This window comes from Hypanus sabinus, chromosome 8 (assembly GCF_030144855.1).
Source record: "Hypanus sabinus isolate sHypSab1 chromosome 8, sHypSab1.hap1, whole genome shotgun sequence".
In the NCBI taxonomy this organism is placed as follows: Eukaryota; Metazoa; Chordata; class Chondrichthyes; order Myliobatiformes; family Dasyatidae; genus Hypanus; species Hypanus sabinus.
Window position 1 is genome coordinate 81961169 of NC_082713.1, and position 18864 is coordinate 81980032.

At 44.8% G+C, this 18864-nt stretch overlaps 1 protein-coding gene across 3 annotated transcripts in view; it reads left to right on the forward strand.

Annotated features, from left to right (window-relative positions):
• LOC132398268 (sodium- and chloride-dependent neutral and basic amino acid transporter B(0+)-like) overlaps positions 1–13229 on the forward strand; it is a 92552-nt gene extending 79323 nt beyond the window's left edge. For 2 of the 3 annotated variants that reach the window (XM_059977423.1, XM_059977424.1), the window contains 5 exons: positions 4866–4984; positions 5925–6024; positions 6375–6484; positions 6588–6758; positions 12322–13229. In XM_059977423.1, the coding sequence (XP_059833406.1) occupies positions 4866–4984; positions 5925–6024; positions 6375–6484; positions 6588–6758; positions 12322–12459 (638 nt within the window). In that variant the 3' untranslated portion in view covers positions 12460–13229. The remainder of the gene's footprint in view (positions 1–4865; positions 4985–5924; positions 6025–6374; positions 6485–6587; positions 6759–12321) is intronic. The other variant, XM_059977427.1, reaches the window with a different exon arrangement.
• Positions 13230–18864: the final 5635 nt, after the last annotated feature.

The following is an 18864-nucleotide window of genomic DNA, read 5'->3' on the forward strand; positions in this document are numbered from 1 at the left end:
ATGGGGGAAGGGAGACGGAGGGTATTACTGGAAGCTGGAAAATTCGATGTTCGTACCAAGGGGCTGGAGACTACCCAGACGGTATATGAGGTGTTGCTCCTCCAACCTGAGTTTGGCCTCATCATGGCAGTAGAGGAGGCCATGTATGGACATATCCGAATGGGAATGTGAAGCAGAGTTGAAGTGGGTGGCAACTGGGAGATCCTGTCTGTTGTGGCGGACAGAGCGGAGGTACTGGATGAAGCGATCCCCCAATCTGTGTCGGGTTTCGCCGATGTAGAGGAGGCCGCACCGGGACCACTGGATGCAATAAATGACCTCAACAGTCTCACAAGTGAACTGTTGCCTCAGCTGGAAGGACTGTTTGGGGCCCTGAATGGTGGTAAGAGAAGAGGTGTAGGGACAGGTGTAGCACTTACGCTTGCAGGGATAAGTACCAGGTGGGAGATCTGTGGGGAGGGACGTGTGAACCAGGCAGTAATGGAGGGAATGATTCCTGCGAAAAGCAGAGAGGGGTAGAGAGGGATAGTGGTGGGGTCCTGTTGAAGGTGGCGGAAGTTGCGAAGGATAACATGCTGGTGGGGCGGTAGGTGAGGACAAGGGGAACACAGTCCCTGTTGTAGTGACGGGAGGATGGGGTGAGGGCCTAAGTGCGGGAAATGGAGGAGATGCGGGTGAGGGCATCATTGATGACGGCAGAAGGGAAACCACGATTCTTAAAGAAGGAGGACATTTGAGATGTCCTGGAACAGAAGCCTCCTCCTGGGAGCAGGTGCAGCGGAGACGGAGGAACTGGGAATAGGGAATAGCATTTTTACATTTGGCAGGGTGGGAAGAGGTATAATCAAGGTAGATATGGGAGTCAGTGGGTTTATAGAAGATGCATGACCTGCAGAGTTCATCCAGCTTGTTTGTATGTGTTGATCTGACCACAGCATCTGCAGTATACTTTGTGTTTACTATTTGTTTCTCCGCTGCAAAGTCTCTTCGAGGTATGACTACCCTGAAGAAGTTTAAATCTTCTCTTCGACAGGAGTTCAGTGAAACCTTTTCTCACTGCTCACCCTCTGTGATCACTGCCTGTCTTCGACTCTTTGATCATGTCCTAACCGAGACACGGTACCACAACCACGTCTCGTTTTTGGAAACGTGTCTCCACCGCCATCTCATACCGCGGGGATTCCAGCTCCGGTTCCAGGCCTCCCAGTTCAGGCCCAGCGAGGATCCCTGGTACCTACATTTTATTGACCATTGCTTCCGCTGGATTCTCCAAGCCACGCTCACCGCCATGCGGAGATACCTACAGATCCTGTCTCTCTCTCCACCTGCCACCTCCGTCTGCCATGGGCCTCTCCTACACTTCATTCTCCGCCAGATTCACGTCTCCAATCTCCATTTCTTCTCCTTCCTCGCATCCAAGAAGGATCACAAGCTCGTCCGCCTCCAGCCTGGACCCCGACCCCTTGGACTTCGACTTCTCAGGCCTTCGGCAGGCCGAAGACCCATCCGCCTCGGACTCTAAACCCGACTGGAAGCACGGCCTCCCAGACATGGGCATCAGCCCCTGGCGCACCATGGACTCACTCACTTCTGACTTGGACCTCAGTTCTGGCACCCTGCAGCCACAGACTCCGACACCCATAGCTCTAGATTCAGCTCGGACCGAGATCCTGATCCTATCCAGACCAGGACCGCTCTTACTGCCACTGGGACCTACTGCTCGTCTTATTCCTCTACTTCCCCCTATTCTCCCTGCGACTCCCAACCCTCCCTCCACCCCTCATCTCCCTCCATTCCTCTGATCCCTCAGCCCGCTCTCCCTGAACATCCCAACCCCGCCTCCCTCCTGAGACCTCCCACTCTTTACCCTCCTCTGACCCCAGCCCCAACCCTTGTCATGTTTTCACCATCCCCTGACCTCCCCCTCTCTGAGGCAGAGCATTCTGTGCTCAGCAAGGGCCTCATTTTTGTCCCCCTCCGTCCACACCTCAGTGAGTTCCGTGCTCGGCATGACGCTGAACTCTTCTTCCGTCGCTTACGTCTCCAAGCCTACTACTTTAACAAGGATTCCCCTCCCCCTATTGATGACCCCTTCTCCCATCTTCAATCCTCCTCCTCCTCCTGAACACCCCCTCCGGGCCTTCAACCTGCACTCGATCTTTTCATCTCCAACTGTCACCAAGGCATCAACTTCACCTCTCCTCTCTCCTGTTCTAACCTCACTCCCTCTGAACGCACTGCCCTCCACTCACACCCTAACCTCACCATCACACACGCAGACCAAGGTGGTGCCGTAGTGGTCGTGCAGACGGACCTCTACCTCAGTGAGGCCAAATGGCAGCTCTCTGGCACCTCCTCTTACTTACCCCTGGAACAGGACTCAACCAAAAAACATCAAACCATTGTCTCCCGTACCATCACTGCCCTTATCAACTCCGGAGACCTTCCATCCTCAGCCAAAAAACATCAAACCATTGTCTCCTGTACCATCACTGCCCTTATCAACTCCGGAGACCTTCCATCCTTAGCCAAAAAACATCAAACCATTGTCTCCCGTACCATCACTGCTCTTATCAACTCCGGAGACCTTCCATCCTCAGCCAAAAAACATCAAACCATTGTCTCCTGTACCATCACTGCCCTTACCAACTCCGGAGACCTTCCATCCTCAGCCAAAAAACTCATAATTCCCACACCCCGCACTGCTCGCTTTTACCTCCTCTCCAAGATCCAGAAGCCTGATTGTCCAGGTAGGCCCATAGTTTCAGCCTGCTCCTGTCCCACCAAACTTGTATCTGCCTATCTGGACTCCATTTTGTCACCCATAGTTCAGTCCCTCCCCACCTACATCCAGGATACATCCATTGCCCGCTACCTCTTCAATAATCTCCAGTTCCCCGGTCCCAACCACTTCATTTTCACCATGGATGTCCAATCCTTATACACTTCAATTCCCCATCCAGAAGGCCTCAAAACCCTCTGCTATTTTCTGGGCAATAGACATCACCAGTTCCCCAACACCACCACACTCCTCAGGTTGGCGGAACTGGGACTCACACTTAATAACTTCTTTTTCGGCTCTTCTCACTTTCTCCATACCAAGGGTGTAGCTATGGGCACTCGCATGGGCCCCAGCTATGCCTGCCTCTTTGTGGGTTATGTGGAACAGTCTATGCTGTAAATCTATACTGGTACTGCTCCCCAACTTTTCCTTCGATACGTTGACGACTACATTGGTGCTGCTTCCTGTACCCATGCTGAGCTCATCAATTTCATCAATTTTGCCTCTAACTTTCACCCAGCCCTCAAATTCACTCGGTCCATCTCGGACACTTCTCTCCCCTTTTTCGATCTCTCGGTCTCCATCTCTGGAGATAGACTGTTCACTGACATCGTCTATAAACCCACTGACTCCCATAACTACCTTGATTATACCTCTTCCCACCCTGCCAAAAGTAAAAATGCTATTCCCTATTCCTCTGTTCCTCCATCTCCACCACATCTGCTCCCAGGATGAGGCTTTTGTTCCAGGACGTCTCAAATGTCCTCTTTCTTTAAGAATCGTGGTTTCCCTTCTGCCGTCATCAATGATGCCCTCACCCGCATCTCCTCCATTTCCCGCACTTCGGTCCTCACCCCATCCTCTCGTCACCACAACAGGGACTGTGTTCCCCTTGTCCTCACCTACCACCCACCAGCCTCCGGATCCAGCATATTATCCTCCGCAACTTCCACCACCTTCAAAAGGACCCCACCACTAAGGAGATCTTTCCTTCTCTACTCCTCTCTGCTTTTCGCAGGGATCGTTCCCTCCACGACTGCCTGGTCCACACGTCCACCCCACAGATCTCCCACCTGGCATTTACCCCTGCAACCGTAAGTGCTACACCTGTCCCTACACCTCATCTATTACCACCATTCAGGGCCCCAAACAGTTCTTCCAGGTGAGGCAACACTTCACTTGTGAGTCTGTTGGGGTCATCTATTGTATCCGGTGCTCCCGGTGCAGCCGCCTGTACATCGGCAAGACCTGACACAGATTGGGGGACCTCTTCGTCGAGCACCTCCGCTCCGTCCACCACAACAGACAGGATCTCCCAGTTGCCACCCACTTCAACTCTGCTTCACATTCCCATTCAGATATGTCCATACATGGCTTCCTCTACTGCCATGATGAGGCCAAACTCAGGTTGGAGGAGCAACACCTCATATACTGTCTGGGTAGTCTCCAGCCTCTTGGTATGAACATTGAATTCTGCAACTTCCGGTAATTCCCTCCCTCTCCCTTCCCCCATCCCACTTTTACTTTGCCTCCTCTTCCAGCTGCTTATCACCTCTCTCATGATTCTGCTTTTCTCTACTACCCATAGTGCTTTCCCCTTACGTTCCTTCTTCACCTCTGCTGCCTATCCCCTCCCCCACCCCTTGATCTTTCTTCTGATTGGTTTTTCACCCTCCCTTACCTTCTTTATAGGGCCCTGCCCCCTCCTCCTTCAGTCCTGACAAAGGGTCTCGGCCCGAAACATTGACTGTTCATTTCAACTGATGCTGCCCGACCTGCTGAGTTCAGTCAGGAGCCTGATGGTTGTTGGGAAAAAGTTTTGCCTCATCTTTGTCTCAGGTGACCAACACCTTTTGATTTAATGGCTGGTAGAGTCAGTCATTCAACGTAGCATTTCTGAAGCTGGAACTTGCTTCTTTCAGCAGAAAGGTTAGGAGGAGGTTTGGGGAACCAAGCTGTCACTGGTGGTGAAAACAGTGAGAAAGAGCACATGCTCTTCTCTGAGGCAATGCTGCAGAAGCATTCTGTGACTTAGTTTGTTGTGGAAGTTAATTAACCACAAATATTATGTATATTTTGATAGAAACGGTTTTAACATGCCTAGTGGACCAGTTCCCCAAGCATCTGCAATCAAAACGCCTTTTGCTGACAAGTGGAGTTTGCTTGTTGTTATTTCTCCTCGGTCTTGTGTGTGTAACACAGGTATGCTGCCCTGATTTAACTCACTATGTGTGCAGGCGTGATAGCAGTAGGGAGCTGCAATGCAGGGGGAATGGTAGAAATGAGGAGAAACACAGAGTGCAATGTTCCAAATAACGTTTGGAAGATTAGGAGAAGGTGTTGGAGCCTAAAGGAAGCCGATGAAGCATAAACTTCAGGATCTCCATGTGAGTAAAAGGAGTTCATTGTTTAGCAGGTAGATAGCTGGTTAAGTAGGTTTAATGAAGCTGTTTCTAGCATTAGTGGCTTGCAGTGTACCCCCTGATTAGAGTGTGAAGGGGAACAGTTATCAGTTATCTTCATGAAGAGATAGGAAGGATTCATGAAGAAAGGAAGGTTACTTTGAAAGGACATTTGCCGGGAAACTGAAATATCTGGTTGTTGGAATGTAGGAATACTTCTTGCGTGTATTCATTAAACCCACAAGAGGGATTCTCATCCTGACCTGGTGGTTGTGAGTCACTTGAAAATGTTCAAGATCAGATTGAAAACTGGTGATCAATGAATCACTGGAAAAAGTAACAGTACTGAGGGGTAACACTAAAACTAAAATCATTCCCTCAGTTTTAAGACAGCTGTGAAGCAGTCAGTGATGTAACTAACAGAAAGGTAGCTCAAAAGAAATTAAAAATGGTTTTCTTCTGAATTATGATTGTCCCAAATATTCACAGGAGGGATCAGGAAAAGTGTGTCCTCTATGCCAACGTTCTTAATCTATTTTGAAAATTTTGTTCGGATTCTGGAGAGAAGTGATCAACTACATAGTTAATTCTAGAACTTAAAGCAATGAGTGAAAATAGAGCAGGCAGGTTTGAACTGGGTGGTTTATAGCAGAATTAACTTGTATCCCAGTAAGCTCACTATAGATTTGAGTGCCAGTGTTCTCCTATGCAACTTTTTCTACTTTTCCATTTAATTTTAGGCTGGGATTTACTGGATAAACTTAACTGATTATTTCTGTACTGGATGGATTTTTATTACTAACACCCTGTTAGAACTTGTTGGTCGAACCTGGATTTATGGTAAGTGCAGATTTATGATAAGCTCAGGGGAAGCACAGAATCAAATCAAAACATTAAATTCAGCCAAAGTATAACAACTTAATCGATTGAGTAATGACAAGCTCTCTTTAGTTGTCTAAGTCCTTTCTACAAATGGTCCCAGAAGCAAATCTGAGGCAGGGAGATCTTTCCATATTCTTCATCCTTGATCCTCTACTCTTGCTGAGTTACAGCAGCTGGTTGTTGGATGGACTTCGCTGCAGCCGATTTGCTGGGGGGGATGTTGTCCAAACATCCTCCCCTCAGTCACTGGACCTACACACCTTGAAAGAAAAAGGTCAGGTGATTAAAAATATTCCTGCTGTTCACAGGGACAAACAGATACATCAAGGACATTGAGATGATGATTGGAAAAAAGAGCTGGCTTTTCTGGCTGTGGTGGAGAGTGTGCTGGCTTTTCATTGTCCCATGCTTGTTGGTGGTAAGAGATCATATCCTGTATTGACTTAAACTAAAAATATCATGGTGCAGATTATCTATCCCATTTCATGTTTGACACTTTTCTGTCCTCTTATTTCAAACAGGTAATCTTAGTCTGGTCCTTAAGGACAGTTCCCCCACCAACATACGGACCTGTTGAGTACCCTCTCTGGGCAACAGCAGTCGGCTGGTGTATGATCACTTTTTGTATTATGTGGGTCCCTATCATTGCCATTGTGAAAGTTGTCCAAGCTAAGGGCTCCACATTGTCTCAGGTAAAGAAACACCTTGAAATCTTCCTAAGAGTAAATTCAGATAATTGGCTATTTATCTGACACCTTGGGTCATGCAAACGAGAGGACAGTGAGGAGGAAGCTGCTAGAGTTCTGGTCAATGTACTATGAAATATTTCACTGCTTGTGGTAAATTAGGGATAAAGTAAGCCTACACTTCAAAGAAATGAGATAAATTTTGAAGGGGAAGGATGTAAGATGGTGAGTAGATGGTTGGATGGATGGTTGGGAGGCTTTTTGAGGAGCCTATTTATGAGCCTTATAGCTTTTCATGTACATGAAATGCCTATCCCTAGGTAGAATTTGCAATTTCCCCAAATATTCAAGCATGATATTGCACTATATAAAGCCAACCCACTCATGGGTGCATTCCATTTCCCTGCCAATTGTGCAGTAAGATCCCAGCAATGGATCCAGAAAGTAGTCAACAAAAAAAAACAATTACTTAAGATATAATAATCTTTTAAAATAAATATCTTTGAAACCTATTAAAATTCTCTAATCAGTTTTAGAGTCTGTTAAAATTATTGATAAGACTCTTCCATGACCTATTCATGTCTCCTTTACAATGAACAATATCTGAGGGAGTGCAACAGTGGCAATTGACAAGCAAAGAGTGTAAAGTGAACACTTTGATTTACTCGCCCTGTGGATGAGTGTGTGCCCACAAAGCCTTACCGTACATTACCAAACCAAAAGCTGTGGATGAACCAGGAGGTACATCGTCTGCTGAAGGCTAGATCTGTGGAATTCAAGTCTGGCGACCCAGGCCTGTACCAGAAAACCAGGTATGATTTGTGGAGGGTTATTTCAAGGTTGAAGAGACAATTTTTAATGAGGTTGGAGGTGATATCAGATGCACAGCAACTCTGGAAAGATTAGTTATCCCATCTCATGGAATACTTTCATGGGTTTGAAACTCTGGCAAGACATTACTTCCTACAAAGTGAAACTCAAAAGCATGAATGGCAGATGAGCTCACCGCCTTCCATGCACGCTTTGAAAGGGAGAACACAACTACAGCTGCACCTGATGATCCTGTGATCTCTGAGGTTAGGCGTCTTTAAAGAGAATGGACCCTCGCAAGGCAGAAGGTCCCAATGAAGTATCTGGTCAGGCTCTGAAAACCTGTGCTAACCAACTAGCGGGAGTATTCAAGGACATTTTCAACCTCTCACTGCTATAGGTGGAAGTTCTCACCTGCTTCAAAAAGGCTACAATTTTACCAGTGCCTAAGAAGAATAATGTGAGCTGCCTTAATGACTTTCATCTGGTAGCACTCACATCGACAGTGATGAAATGCTTTGAGAGGTTGGTCATGACTATATTGAACTCCTGCCTCAGCAAGGACCTGGACCCATTGCAATTTGCCTATCGCCACAATAGGTCAATGGCAGACGCCATTTCAATGGATCTCCACATGGCTTTAGACCACCTGGACAACATAAACACCTACATCAGGATGCTGTTCATCAACTATAGCTCAGCATTTAATACCATCATCCCCACAATCCTGATTGAGAAGTTGCAGAACCTAGGTCTCTGTACCTCCCTCTGTAATTGGATCCTCGACTTCCTAACCAGAAGACTACAATCTGTGCGGATTGGTGATAACATATCCTCCTCGCTGATGATCAACACCAGCACACCTCAGCAATGTGTTCTTAGCCCACTACTCTTTTCTCTCTATAACAATGACTGTGTGGCTAGGTATAGCTCAAATATCATTTATAAATTTGCTGATGATACAACCATTGTGGGTAGAATCTCAGGTGGTGATGAGAGGGCGTACAGGAGTGAAATATGCCAACTAGTGGAATGGTGCCACAGCAACAACCTGGCACTCAATGTCACTAAGATGAAAGAGTTGATTGTGGACTTCAGGAAGGGTAAGATGAAGGAGCAAATAGCAATCCTCATAGGGGGTTCAGAAGTGGAGAGAGTGAGCAGCTTCAAGTTCCTGGGTGTCAAGATCTCTGAGGATCTAATCTGGTCCCAACATATCAATGCAGTTATAAAGAAGGCAAATCAGTGGTTATAGGAGTTTGAAGAGATGTAGCATATCGACAAATGCACTCAAAATTTTCTATAGTTGTAACATGGAGAGCATTCTGACAGGCTGCATCATTGTCTGGTATAGAGGGGTTATTGCACAGGAGCGAATGAAGCTGCAGAGGGTTGTGAATTTAGTCAGCTCCATCTTGGGTACTAGCCTACAAAGTACCCAGAACATCTTCAGGGACCTGATTCTGGTGTGACCCTTGGTTGGTCCTCTGTAATTTTGGTCTACAGTGTCACTCAGATCATTACCTCAGTCAATATGGAAAACCAGCTGGTATCCCAGCACTGCCAGATTGTGTTGGGATTCCTGGGAACCCCTTTATAACACAGACAACAAAATCTGCAAGAAATCAGGACAGAGAATGCAATGTTACACATTTCCAGCAAGACCAAGCGGTCAGAGTGGGAGACATCCAGCCAACCTGTGATATAATTGACCACAGTGGAAGCAGCTAACAAACCCTGTGACTAGTGGTATTCTTCCATTGGCAGCTGCACTCTTGATATGGATCCATCTCATATGTTACAGTTATTGATCCTACAACCCCTCTGGGACATCGGGGCACTGCCTCTCATATGCGCTATTTTAATTCTAATCCCATGATTTTAGTTGATTCATGGTTGATTGTGCTTTTTACTGAAATAAGAACTAATCCTTCATCAGACAAGTTTCCGGTATTAGCATCTGAAATGGGTAAGAGTGGCATTAATTCTGATAACACCGCTATAGTACACTCACATGGTACAGTGCCTCTTCAGATGGTGCAGCTGTCCCACAATTCCAGTGACATGTATTCAATCCAGACCTTAGACCCTGTCTATAAAGAGCTTTCAACAATATGGTCCAATAATCCAATGTCCTCTGATTGTTCAATCAGTTGCCCACTATAAATTGCTTCTGGCATAGAGGGGTAATAGAAGAAGTGGAGGATTTGATAGTCAAGTCATTGCAAATAGCTGACAGAGAAGGCACTGAAGCATTCAGGCTCTCATGACCAGACTATGTAACAGTTTCTTTCCCCAAGCCATCAGACTCCTCAATACCCAGAGCCTGGACTGACACCTTCGTGCCCTATTGGCTTGTTCATTATTTGCACTGTTTTGTGCGCTTTATGCAGTCCAGTGTAGGTCTGTAGTCTAGTGTAGTTTTTTTCTGCGTTGTTTTTTTACGTAGCTCAGTCTAGTTTTTGAACTGTGTCATGTAACCCCATGGTCCTGAAAAAAAGTTGTCTCATTTTTCCTATGTACTGTACCAGCAGTTATGGTCGAAATGACAATAAAAGTGACTTGACTTGACTTGACTTGACCAGCTGTTTGCATCTCTAGTAGTGATCCCATCCAACAAGCAGGAGTAACATAAAGTTACAGGAGCTGTTTGCATCTCTAGTAGTGATCCCACCCAACAAGCAGGGGTAACAAAGTTACAGGAGCTGTTTGCATCTCTAGTAGTGATCCCATCCAACAAGCAGGAGTAACATAAAGTTACAGGAGCTGTTTGCATCTCCAGTAGTGATCCCACCCAACAAGCAGGGGTAACATAAAGTTACAGGAGCCCATATTTTCCTGAGCTAGCTAGGCAGAATTCCCAATTTTTTCTGTACCCAAAACAGTTTGCATTTTATCTGGTCTGTCACCTTGTATCCCACACATCTAGATCTCTTAGTCTTAGGTGATAATGTATTAAGGTGTAGAAGGTTGAAAATTGTGGGGGAGAGACCAAAGGGTCTTTTCTAGATGTCATTTCCAGTGTGTTCCTGTAAACCAGTGGACCCCAACCACTGGTGTAAACCATCAATTTTATCAACCATTTCCTGCTTTTATTATGAAACTGATCTTCCACTCTAATTCTATTGCTCAGAGTGCCTATTGAGAGACATCTGGTATAGAATTCACCCTATGTAATGATGCCAGTTTGATTTCATTTCAGCTTCAGTTTGAGTTTCTCTATGCAGCCCTTACGAGGAAGCTGGCTTTAAGCGTGGGCACCACTGGGAGAGGTGGGCCCTGGGCACCACTGGGAGAAACGTGGGCCGTGGACACCACTGGGAGAAACGTGGGCCCTGAGCACCACTGGGAGAAACGTGGGCTGTGGGCACCACTGGGAGAAACGTGGGCCGTGGACACCACTGGGAGAAACGTGGGCCGTGGGCACCACTGGGAGAAACGTGGGCCTTGGACACCACTGGGAGAAACGTGGGCCTTGGACACCACTGGGAGAAACGTGGGCCGTGGGCACCACTGGGAGAAATGTGGGCCCTGGGCACCACTGGGAGAAACGTGGGCCTTGGACACCACTGGGAGAAACGTGGGCCGTGGGCACCACTGGGAGAAACGTGGGCCGTGGACACCACTGGGAGAAACGTGGGCCCTGGGCAGAACTCAAGGCTGCTCACCTGGTGAGGGCTCAGAATGAGGAAGATGAGCCAGGAGCGTGTTGCAGCTGTCAGGTGTCATGGTAACAAAGGCAGTTAGACTATTCTTTGCTCTGCAGGCTCAGTGCAGCTGTGAGAACAGAAACCCGGATGTGTAATTCACTGAAAGTGACGGAACAGATTGACAATCCAGTTAAAAGGCAAACTGATTCCTGGGCATTGTATACAGAGCAGCTCATGATATGGCCACACCAAAATCTGACAGCAATCTTCATGAAAGTTGTGAAGACTATAGAGAAGGACCAAGAAAGTTTTACTAAAATAATTCCATGGATGAGGAAAGGGTGAATATTCTAGAACTGGTGCTAGAGTCAAAAAACGAAGCTTTAAGATCATTGCCTTCAATGGAGTGAAGAAAATCTTCTCAACACAACAAGCGTTAATGTTGCTTGATGGGGCAGTAGTGGGAGATTCAATTGTGGCTTTCCAAGGGGGATTTGATCAGCAACAGAAATTAGACCATTAGACTATTAGTATATTAATATATCAAGTACTGTTAGTGAGACAAACTGCATCATTGTTGCAGAGGAAATGCATGCACTTGAACCCTTCTCCAATTTATTGTTCCATCCTCTGCTCAGCTAAAATCACATCAGCCTGGGCTGCTAACATCAGAGCCTCAGTCAGACTTCACTTACAGGAAAAGGGCACTGACAAAAGCTGTTTATAATCAGCTGGTGAAGAGTCTACACTGGAGAGTTATGAATTGGTGTCTCAATTTTTTAGTAAGCGTATGTTGCAAAATTGTTTAGAAGATGTTTGCTGGGAAGAAATTTCAATACTGTTGCACAAATACAGTACATTTCATTCATCTGCTGCTTGTTTGCTCCCAAGTGATTCAGAGTTCAGGTATGGGAGTGTAATCTAGGAGTAGGCAAAAAGATAGCCATAACATTGTGAACCAAGGGTTTCTTCTGAGCTATACTATTCTTAAGCTGCCAATGTGTTGGAAAAATCCACAGGAAAATCTGATCTGAATCAGGATGACTTCTGATGGAAGTCAATGATCAATAAATATCAAAGTGTTAAACTTTGCACTTTACTTTCCACAGAAAATTTCTGCTGCTTGTGCACCAGCTCCTGATTGGGGTCCATACTTGCAACAACACAGAGGAGAAAGATACCAAAGCAAGCCTGATTCTGTGGTTGCCCCTAACCAAGTGAAACTTCTTACTGACTCTGAAGTGTGAGCTGTCAAGAGAAGATCTGCAGCTTTTCTGATGCTTTCATTGTAATTTCAGTGGAAGAGCCAGGAATTCCTTGGAACACACGTGAACATCATTATGGGGTGGGCTGAATCCAGGAGAGGTTATTCAGCTGTAAAGATCCTGCACAATGACCAAAGGGACCTGATGCAGTTCACGTTTGTCACCAGATGCCGACACACTTGCAAACATTGACCGTCCATAGACAATGCTGATGGTCAGAGTTTGCTGATAGGCTCCAACCTGACTTCTCTAAAGGGCCTGAATCAATGCTGGATTTGACTTTATAAATGAAACAGGCTGCTGACAGTGAACTGGGTAACTCTTCTTGGATAATTACTTCCCTTTTTCTAGCTTTCATGTGATAATTACACAACTAGTATGAATCTCCATTCCCGTTGATCAGATATTTTTATTAGTATCACAATATTAGAATTAATGTGCTTTAATCAACCATGAACCAAGCTGAAACTGACCTCAAAAGCAGCAGGGCTGAACAGGACACAACGAAAAATATTCAAAGACAATTTTCAACATGTTGTTTGATACTAAGGCTGATTGAGCCAATTCCAGCAATGCACTGGGACCAGCTGAACCCTCTCCTGGCCAATATCTACCCTTCCAACAGCAGGATGGTCATCCCAGGTGTGCAGTTCCATCTCAACTCACTGCAGTGATAAGCAACAGTATCCAAGCTGTTTTATTTTCAGTTCCATTTAACTTCAGGCACTGATAATGAATAAACATACTCACTTCCATCGATATTGTGCTCATTAGAATACTTCTGTATGCTTCTTTATTTTGTAGAACATACTGATGTGGTGTCAGTCCATGTGCAATTCTGAATTGACTATCTCTGTCACAGCCACTGAGGTCCACCAGGGTTTTTGTTTCGTGCTTGTTAATGTTAATTTACAGCAGCGCTTGGAGTTTCCCGGGTAACTTCAGTGCTCACTGTCCTCTGGCATGAACCAGATGTGTCCCTTCGGGATGTACTTTGGTTTATCAGCCCCGTGTACCACTCTGTTCTGTGACTTCCAACAAATGGCTCTCACAGAAATGGGAGTTGTGCAACTTGGAGAGGTATGCAGTGTGCATGAGAGAGAGGGAAAGACATGAGAGTGCGAGGGCAGAGAGAGAGGAGAGGGGACGTCCATTTAAGGAACTAGGTTACAACAGACTGTTTCAGGCTGGCCATTCTTTTTACAAAGTACACAGATATGACATCATACTTCATGTAACTTTGATTTCATGTTGTTCTTTTAAACAAGGCTGACTACACCCAGGCAGTCAGATGGGAATGTTGGGACGACCTCCACACCTGCACCATTAAAAACCAGTGTTAAATCACTGCAGAGTGGTTGGGGATGGTGCTGGAGCTGAACTCTACTCTCCCTGCATCCGAACTATGAAACAGTGGGATTGTCAAGGAATAGAACAGAGAGCATGGAACCGGACAGCACAGCACAGGAACACAATGTTGTGCTGAACCAGCTAAAAAGTAAATTAAACCCCCCCCAAAACTAATCCCTCCTACCTACACAACGTCCATGTCCCTCCATCTTTCTTACATCCACGTGCCTATCCAGTTTCTCTTAAAAACCTCCAATGTATTTGCCTCTACCACTATACCAGGCAACACATTCCAAGCATCCCACACTCTCAGAGTTAAAAAGCTTACCCCTCATACCCCCTTTGAACCTACCCCCTCTCACCTTCATTGCACACCCTCTGGTATTAGACATTTCTAGCCTGGAAAACAGACACTCTCTGTCCACTCTATCTATGCCTCTCATAATCTTACAAACCTCGATCAGATCTCCTCTTAGCTGCTGCAGCTGAGGCAAAGACAAAAATCACTGTTTGATCCCAAAGGTGACTGTTTCTTGATTGATCCTCTGGGCTTCCAGCACAGCAGGAGAGGGGGTAGAAAGGATTGGAGAGAAAGGTTATGCCCCAGGAGGGTTTCTCACTCAGCCTAACACTTAAAAGTAAAGAAAAGTCCAGATCTCCTCAATAACACAACTTTCTTCTTACTGTGCCACTTCGGTTTGTCATCTTTATCCACTAGAGGTCAAAGTATATCACAGGAAACCAATCAAAATGCCAGCTTTAAACAACTTGATTTCCACTGGGGAGTGCAGACAGAACAGCATAGGGTTAGGGAGGGAGGAGGCAGGTCAGCAGATTTTGGGAGCACAGCAAATGTTTCTACAATTCTAGCCCCAGACATGGATTAAACAGAAGTAAATGGGTATAATTTAAAAGTCATTATGGACACAAAGCTGCACAGGTACCAAGATTGGAAATTAAATATTCCAGGATACTTACTTTTTCAAAGAGTTTGGCGAAGTGGAAAAAGAAGCTTGATACTAAAAATAGTGGAAAGAAAATATCTTCCTTTGGAAATAAAGAAATTAATTCAGTTTTGGTGGAGCTAAGGAGCAGAAAATATTTTTGTGAGTTATCTATGTATTCCTAAACTATGGACATAATACAGGATGTAATATAACTCGAAGCTCAATGTACCTGGCAGGGGAGAAACCATAAGCATTAAGGCCTTTTGGCTAAGATCAAGTGTTCTTACTAGAACACAGCGACTTAAATTTTTATTTTAATTATGAAAATAAAATTAAAATAAAAAACATCTTAAAAAAAAGTTCAATGTAGGTGTAACATAAAGCTGGAATCTATGTACATGTAGCTATTGCCACTAGTCTGGCTGCTAGGATTCCTACTTTTCACCGTAATTCCCATACTAGAAGTTGTAAAGAAAAGCTGCTTTTATATGAAGGTGCTATTAGTAGTTTAAAATGTGGCCTTCAGTGAGAAAAAAAAGATCAGCTATAAGGTAAGGAGTTTTTTTTCACATAAATCTACCAGTTTATTAAAAGGGTGGCAATGTCAGACAGTGGAGTGGCGTACCCCTCATTCAATTTTAGAGCGGTCATATCCCTTACAACTAATTACAGGTAGGGTGGTCATTGCAGCTCCTCTCATACCACGTGGGTCAGAGAGTGCAGCTGGGCTCTGCGGAGCTTACAGGAGGCAGAAAGTGATATAGGTGGGAGTTTCAGCAAGGTGGTCACATCACAGTTTTAGCCAAATAAAACAGTGAATGGCAAGAGGGAGATGCAGGCAATGAAGGATTCCCCTGTGGCCATTCTCTTTTAAACAAGTATATAATTTTAGATACTGTTAGAATTGATAGCTTCTGAGATGAAATGACAGCAAGCAGCAGCCATGACTGGCTCTGTTAAACAGCAGAGTAGGACAAAATCTAGGTAAGCAGCTGTGAGATACTGTGAAGTTGCTCCTCACCTTTCCAATCACCCATGACTCTTTATTTTCAGCAGGTGGAGCTCTTGGCCTGTTGAGTCTTCAATGAGTTCTGGGTCACATTAATTTCATACAGAAGCATCACACTGACCTGTTGACCATTGGTCAACGGAACTAGGTTAGGAAATTCACTACACAACTCATAATTATTGGAAGCTCGCACTGTATTGTCTCTGCACAAACAACAACGGAACTCTGATGACCCCAGGCCAACAACGAATTCTACTCTTCCCTTTGTTCCAATTTATAATACCGAAGTAGAGGTTCTCCGTTAAGCAGATAATCATCTTTTCTTCTCCCAGTCCCTGGCATAGGGGTTCTTCCTTGTGATGATGGGTCTCTTAAGAGAGTTATTACTGATAGCACACTTGAAGTGTCCTCTTTAATATTCATTCTTTACCAATTCAAATATTGCATTCAAGTGTCATTAGCTGTAGGTCATGTGTCTGGCCTTTAACACCTTTTTATTGGCTCTGCTCCAAGCCAGCATCCATTTATTGCCCTCTTCCCAGCAAGTGACAGTTAATAATTTATGGCTCCTTGTTCTCTTCAGTAACCAGATCGAATCACTCTAGGCAGGCCGACTGACACCTACATTCACAAAGCTGCATATTATTATTATGTTATATCAAAGAACACCTCACAAATCACTTCTTATTTGGAAATTATCTCTAGAATAGCAGATTGCCTAAAGCAACTTCAGTGTTTACTTTAAAACACAGAAAGCAAGGCAAATTCATCTCACAAAAGGGAGGGTGTAAAACAGTTCCACAAAATGGTAGCCTCCATCTCCAAGCACAAATAAAGACAACTGATCTGTCTGCTTCCACTGTCCTTGACCCATTCAAGTTCAATGTTTTCTTCCAAATTTTAAATCCACCATGATCAATAGACCCACAGTCATGTTTCCTGTTCATGGATTGTTCTGTTTCAGACCGGGCAGTTTCTGTTTTTCTATTAGAGCAGACATAGCCAGATCTGAAATACAAGCAGCCATTTTATGGTTCTCCGCTTCAACTTCAAAGCACAAGAATAAAAAATGTTTCCTGGAAAGATGAGTAGGCTGGGTTTGCAGTTGAAAGAGTTTAGAAGAGTAGGAGGCATCTTAATGAAAGCATAAAAGAAACTGCAGGTCTTGACAGGATCTGGAGAAGCTGCTTAAATCTAAAATTAAGGGCAACTCACATCAGAGGATTAAGAGTCTTGGTGCTCTCTTTCTCACAGAACAATGGAAGCAGGGTCTGTGAATATTCTTAAGTCAAGTAGGTAGAATCTTGTTGAGTAAAAGGATAAAATATTATTACAGGTATATGGGAATAAGGAGGTAAGATTAAAAGCATAAAATCATAACTAATATTAAACAATGAAGTATGTTTGAGGGGCCCAATTTGTGTGTTATTATGCTCATACACTGGTGGACCGCTTAACAGCGAAGTTGGTGATTGTGTCACAGTGGACTCAATGATTTTGTAATGTGATCTTCATGGCTTGAAAGGACTGAGTGTGAACAACCACTGTGGGCAGAGTGAACTAGGATAGGTGTTCAATGGTTGCCATGGGCTTGGTGGGTCAAAGGGTCTATTTCTGTTTAGTATGTATGAGAATGCTGGTGATGCCTGTACTGTCATGCTGTGTCTGCAGAAATAAAACACAACCATAGGTCACACTACATACAGACAATTCAACAGCAGAAGTGACCACTTCTGATGCAAACATAATGAAAGCACATCACATGAAACTGTTCAATATATTGTGATCTAAGGCTACACTATGCCCAAAGGAAGATGGACTGCTGTATCTGTCAAACTTACTCTCAAAAATCATTCCAACAGTACAGGAAGCAACTTACAGATATTGGTCACCATGGGATTGGGATACAAAACTTGTAAATGAATCATACGGTCACCTCTGTAGACTTAATGGAGATGTTCTACAAACTGGTCACCCAATCTACATTTGGTATCTCCAGTTTGGAGGAGACCACATCGGAGGTGGTTGAGGAGAAACACTGCTGGGCCCATCACTTTCTAACTTCCCCGATTTCCTCACTTTTCCATGATTAGATTCCATCTCTGAAAATTGAAAACAGAATAAAGCTGAGCTGAAGATGCAGAAAGAAGTCTAACTATTGAAGCTGCCATTATGGGAGTAGTCAGAATTTCAGGTTTTTCTACTCAGGAAGTAAGATTTCTGATTCAGAATCAAAAGCATAATAATCTCACGTGGATCCGTGCTTCATCAACCTTCAGCACAATCAAGCTGACACTGTAGGTACCTGACTGAGCAACCTCCGAAACAGACTTGTTCTGTACGTGAGCCATGTGTCCAAGGATGGAGAAGATGGCAAACCCAGCAAACATAATCCAAGGCATCCCTGACCCTGACACCTGGGATGCAACATACTATTTGGGTCTCTCTATCGTGTTCACAGACTCTCCTATCTACTCCTCTAACTATGGGATCTCCTGTCACCACTGCACTCCTCCTCAGCGCCTGCCCCTTCTGAACCACTATCATATTCAGCACCAGAGACCTGCTGCTGTGGCTCTCTCAATAGGTCTGCCCCCCAACAGTATCCAGAACAGCATAGTCATTATTGAGGGGAATGGCCACAGGAGTACCCTATACCAGCTGCCTATTTCCTTCCCTTTCCTGACAGTTACACATTCACCTGCCTCCTGTAATCTAAAAGTGATTTCTACCATTTCCTCAGTTTCCCTCCAGGTCAGCAAGTTGCAGCTAGAGTTCTTTAACGCATTTTCTGAGGAACTGCAACTCTAATGCACCTGGCGCAGATGTGGTGATCTGGGTCTCCCAGAATTCCCACATCCCACACAATGACCAAAACACAGCCATTCTTACTCCCCTAACTATATGATTCCAGATGAAGAATGAGCAAGAAAAATATTTACCAATGTTAACATTGCCCACGCTTTTTCACCTATGCCTGTTGAGTCGAAAGGCTCCCCACTCTAATGCTGATCTATTTCAACAATGACTGCTCAGCTTGCCTCTGCTTTATTTCTATTTGACCTTGCTAATGAATTCTAA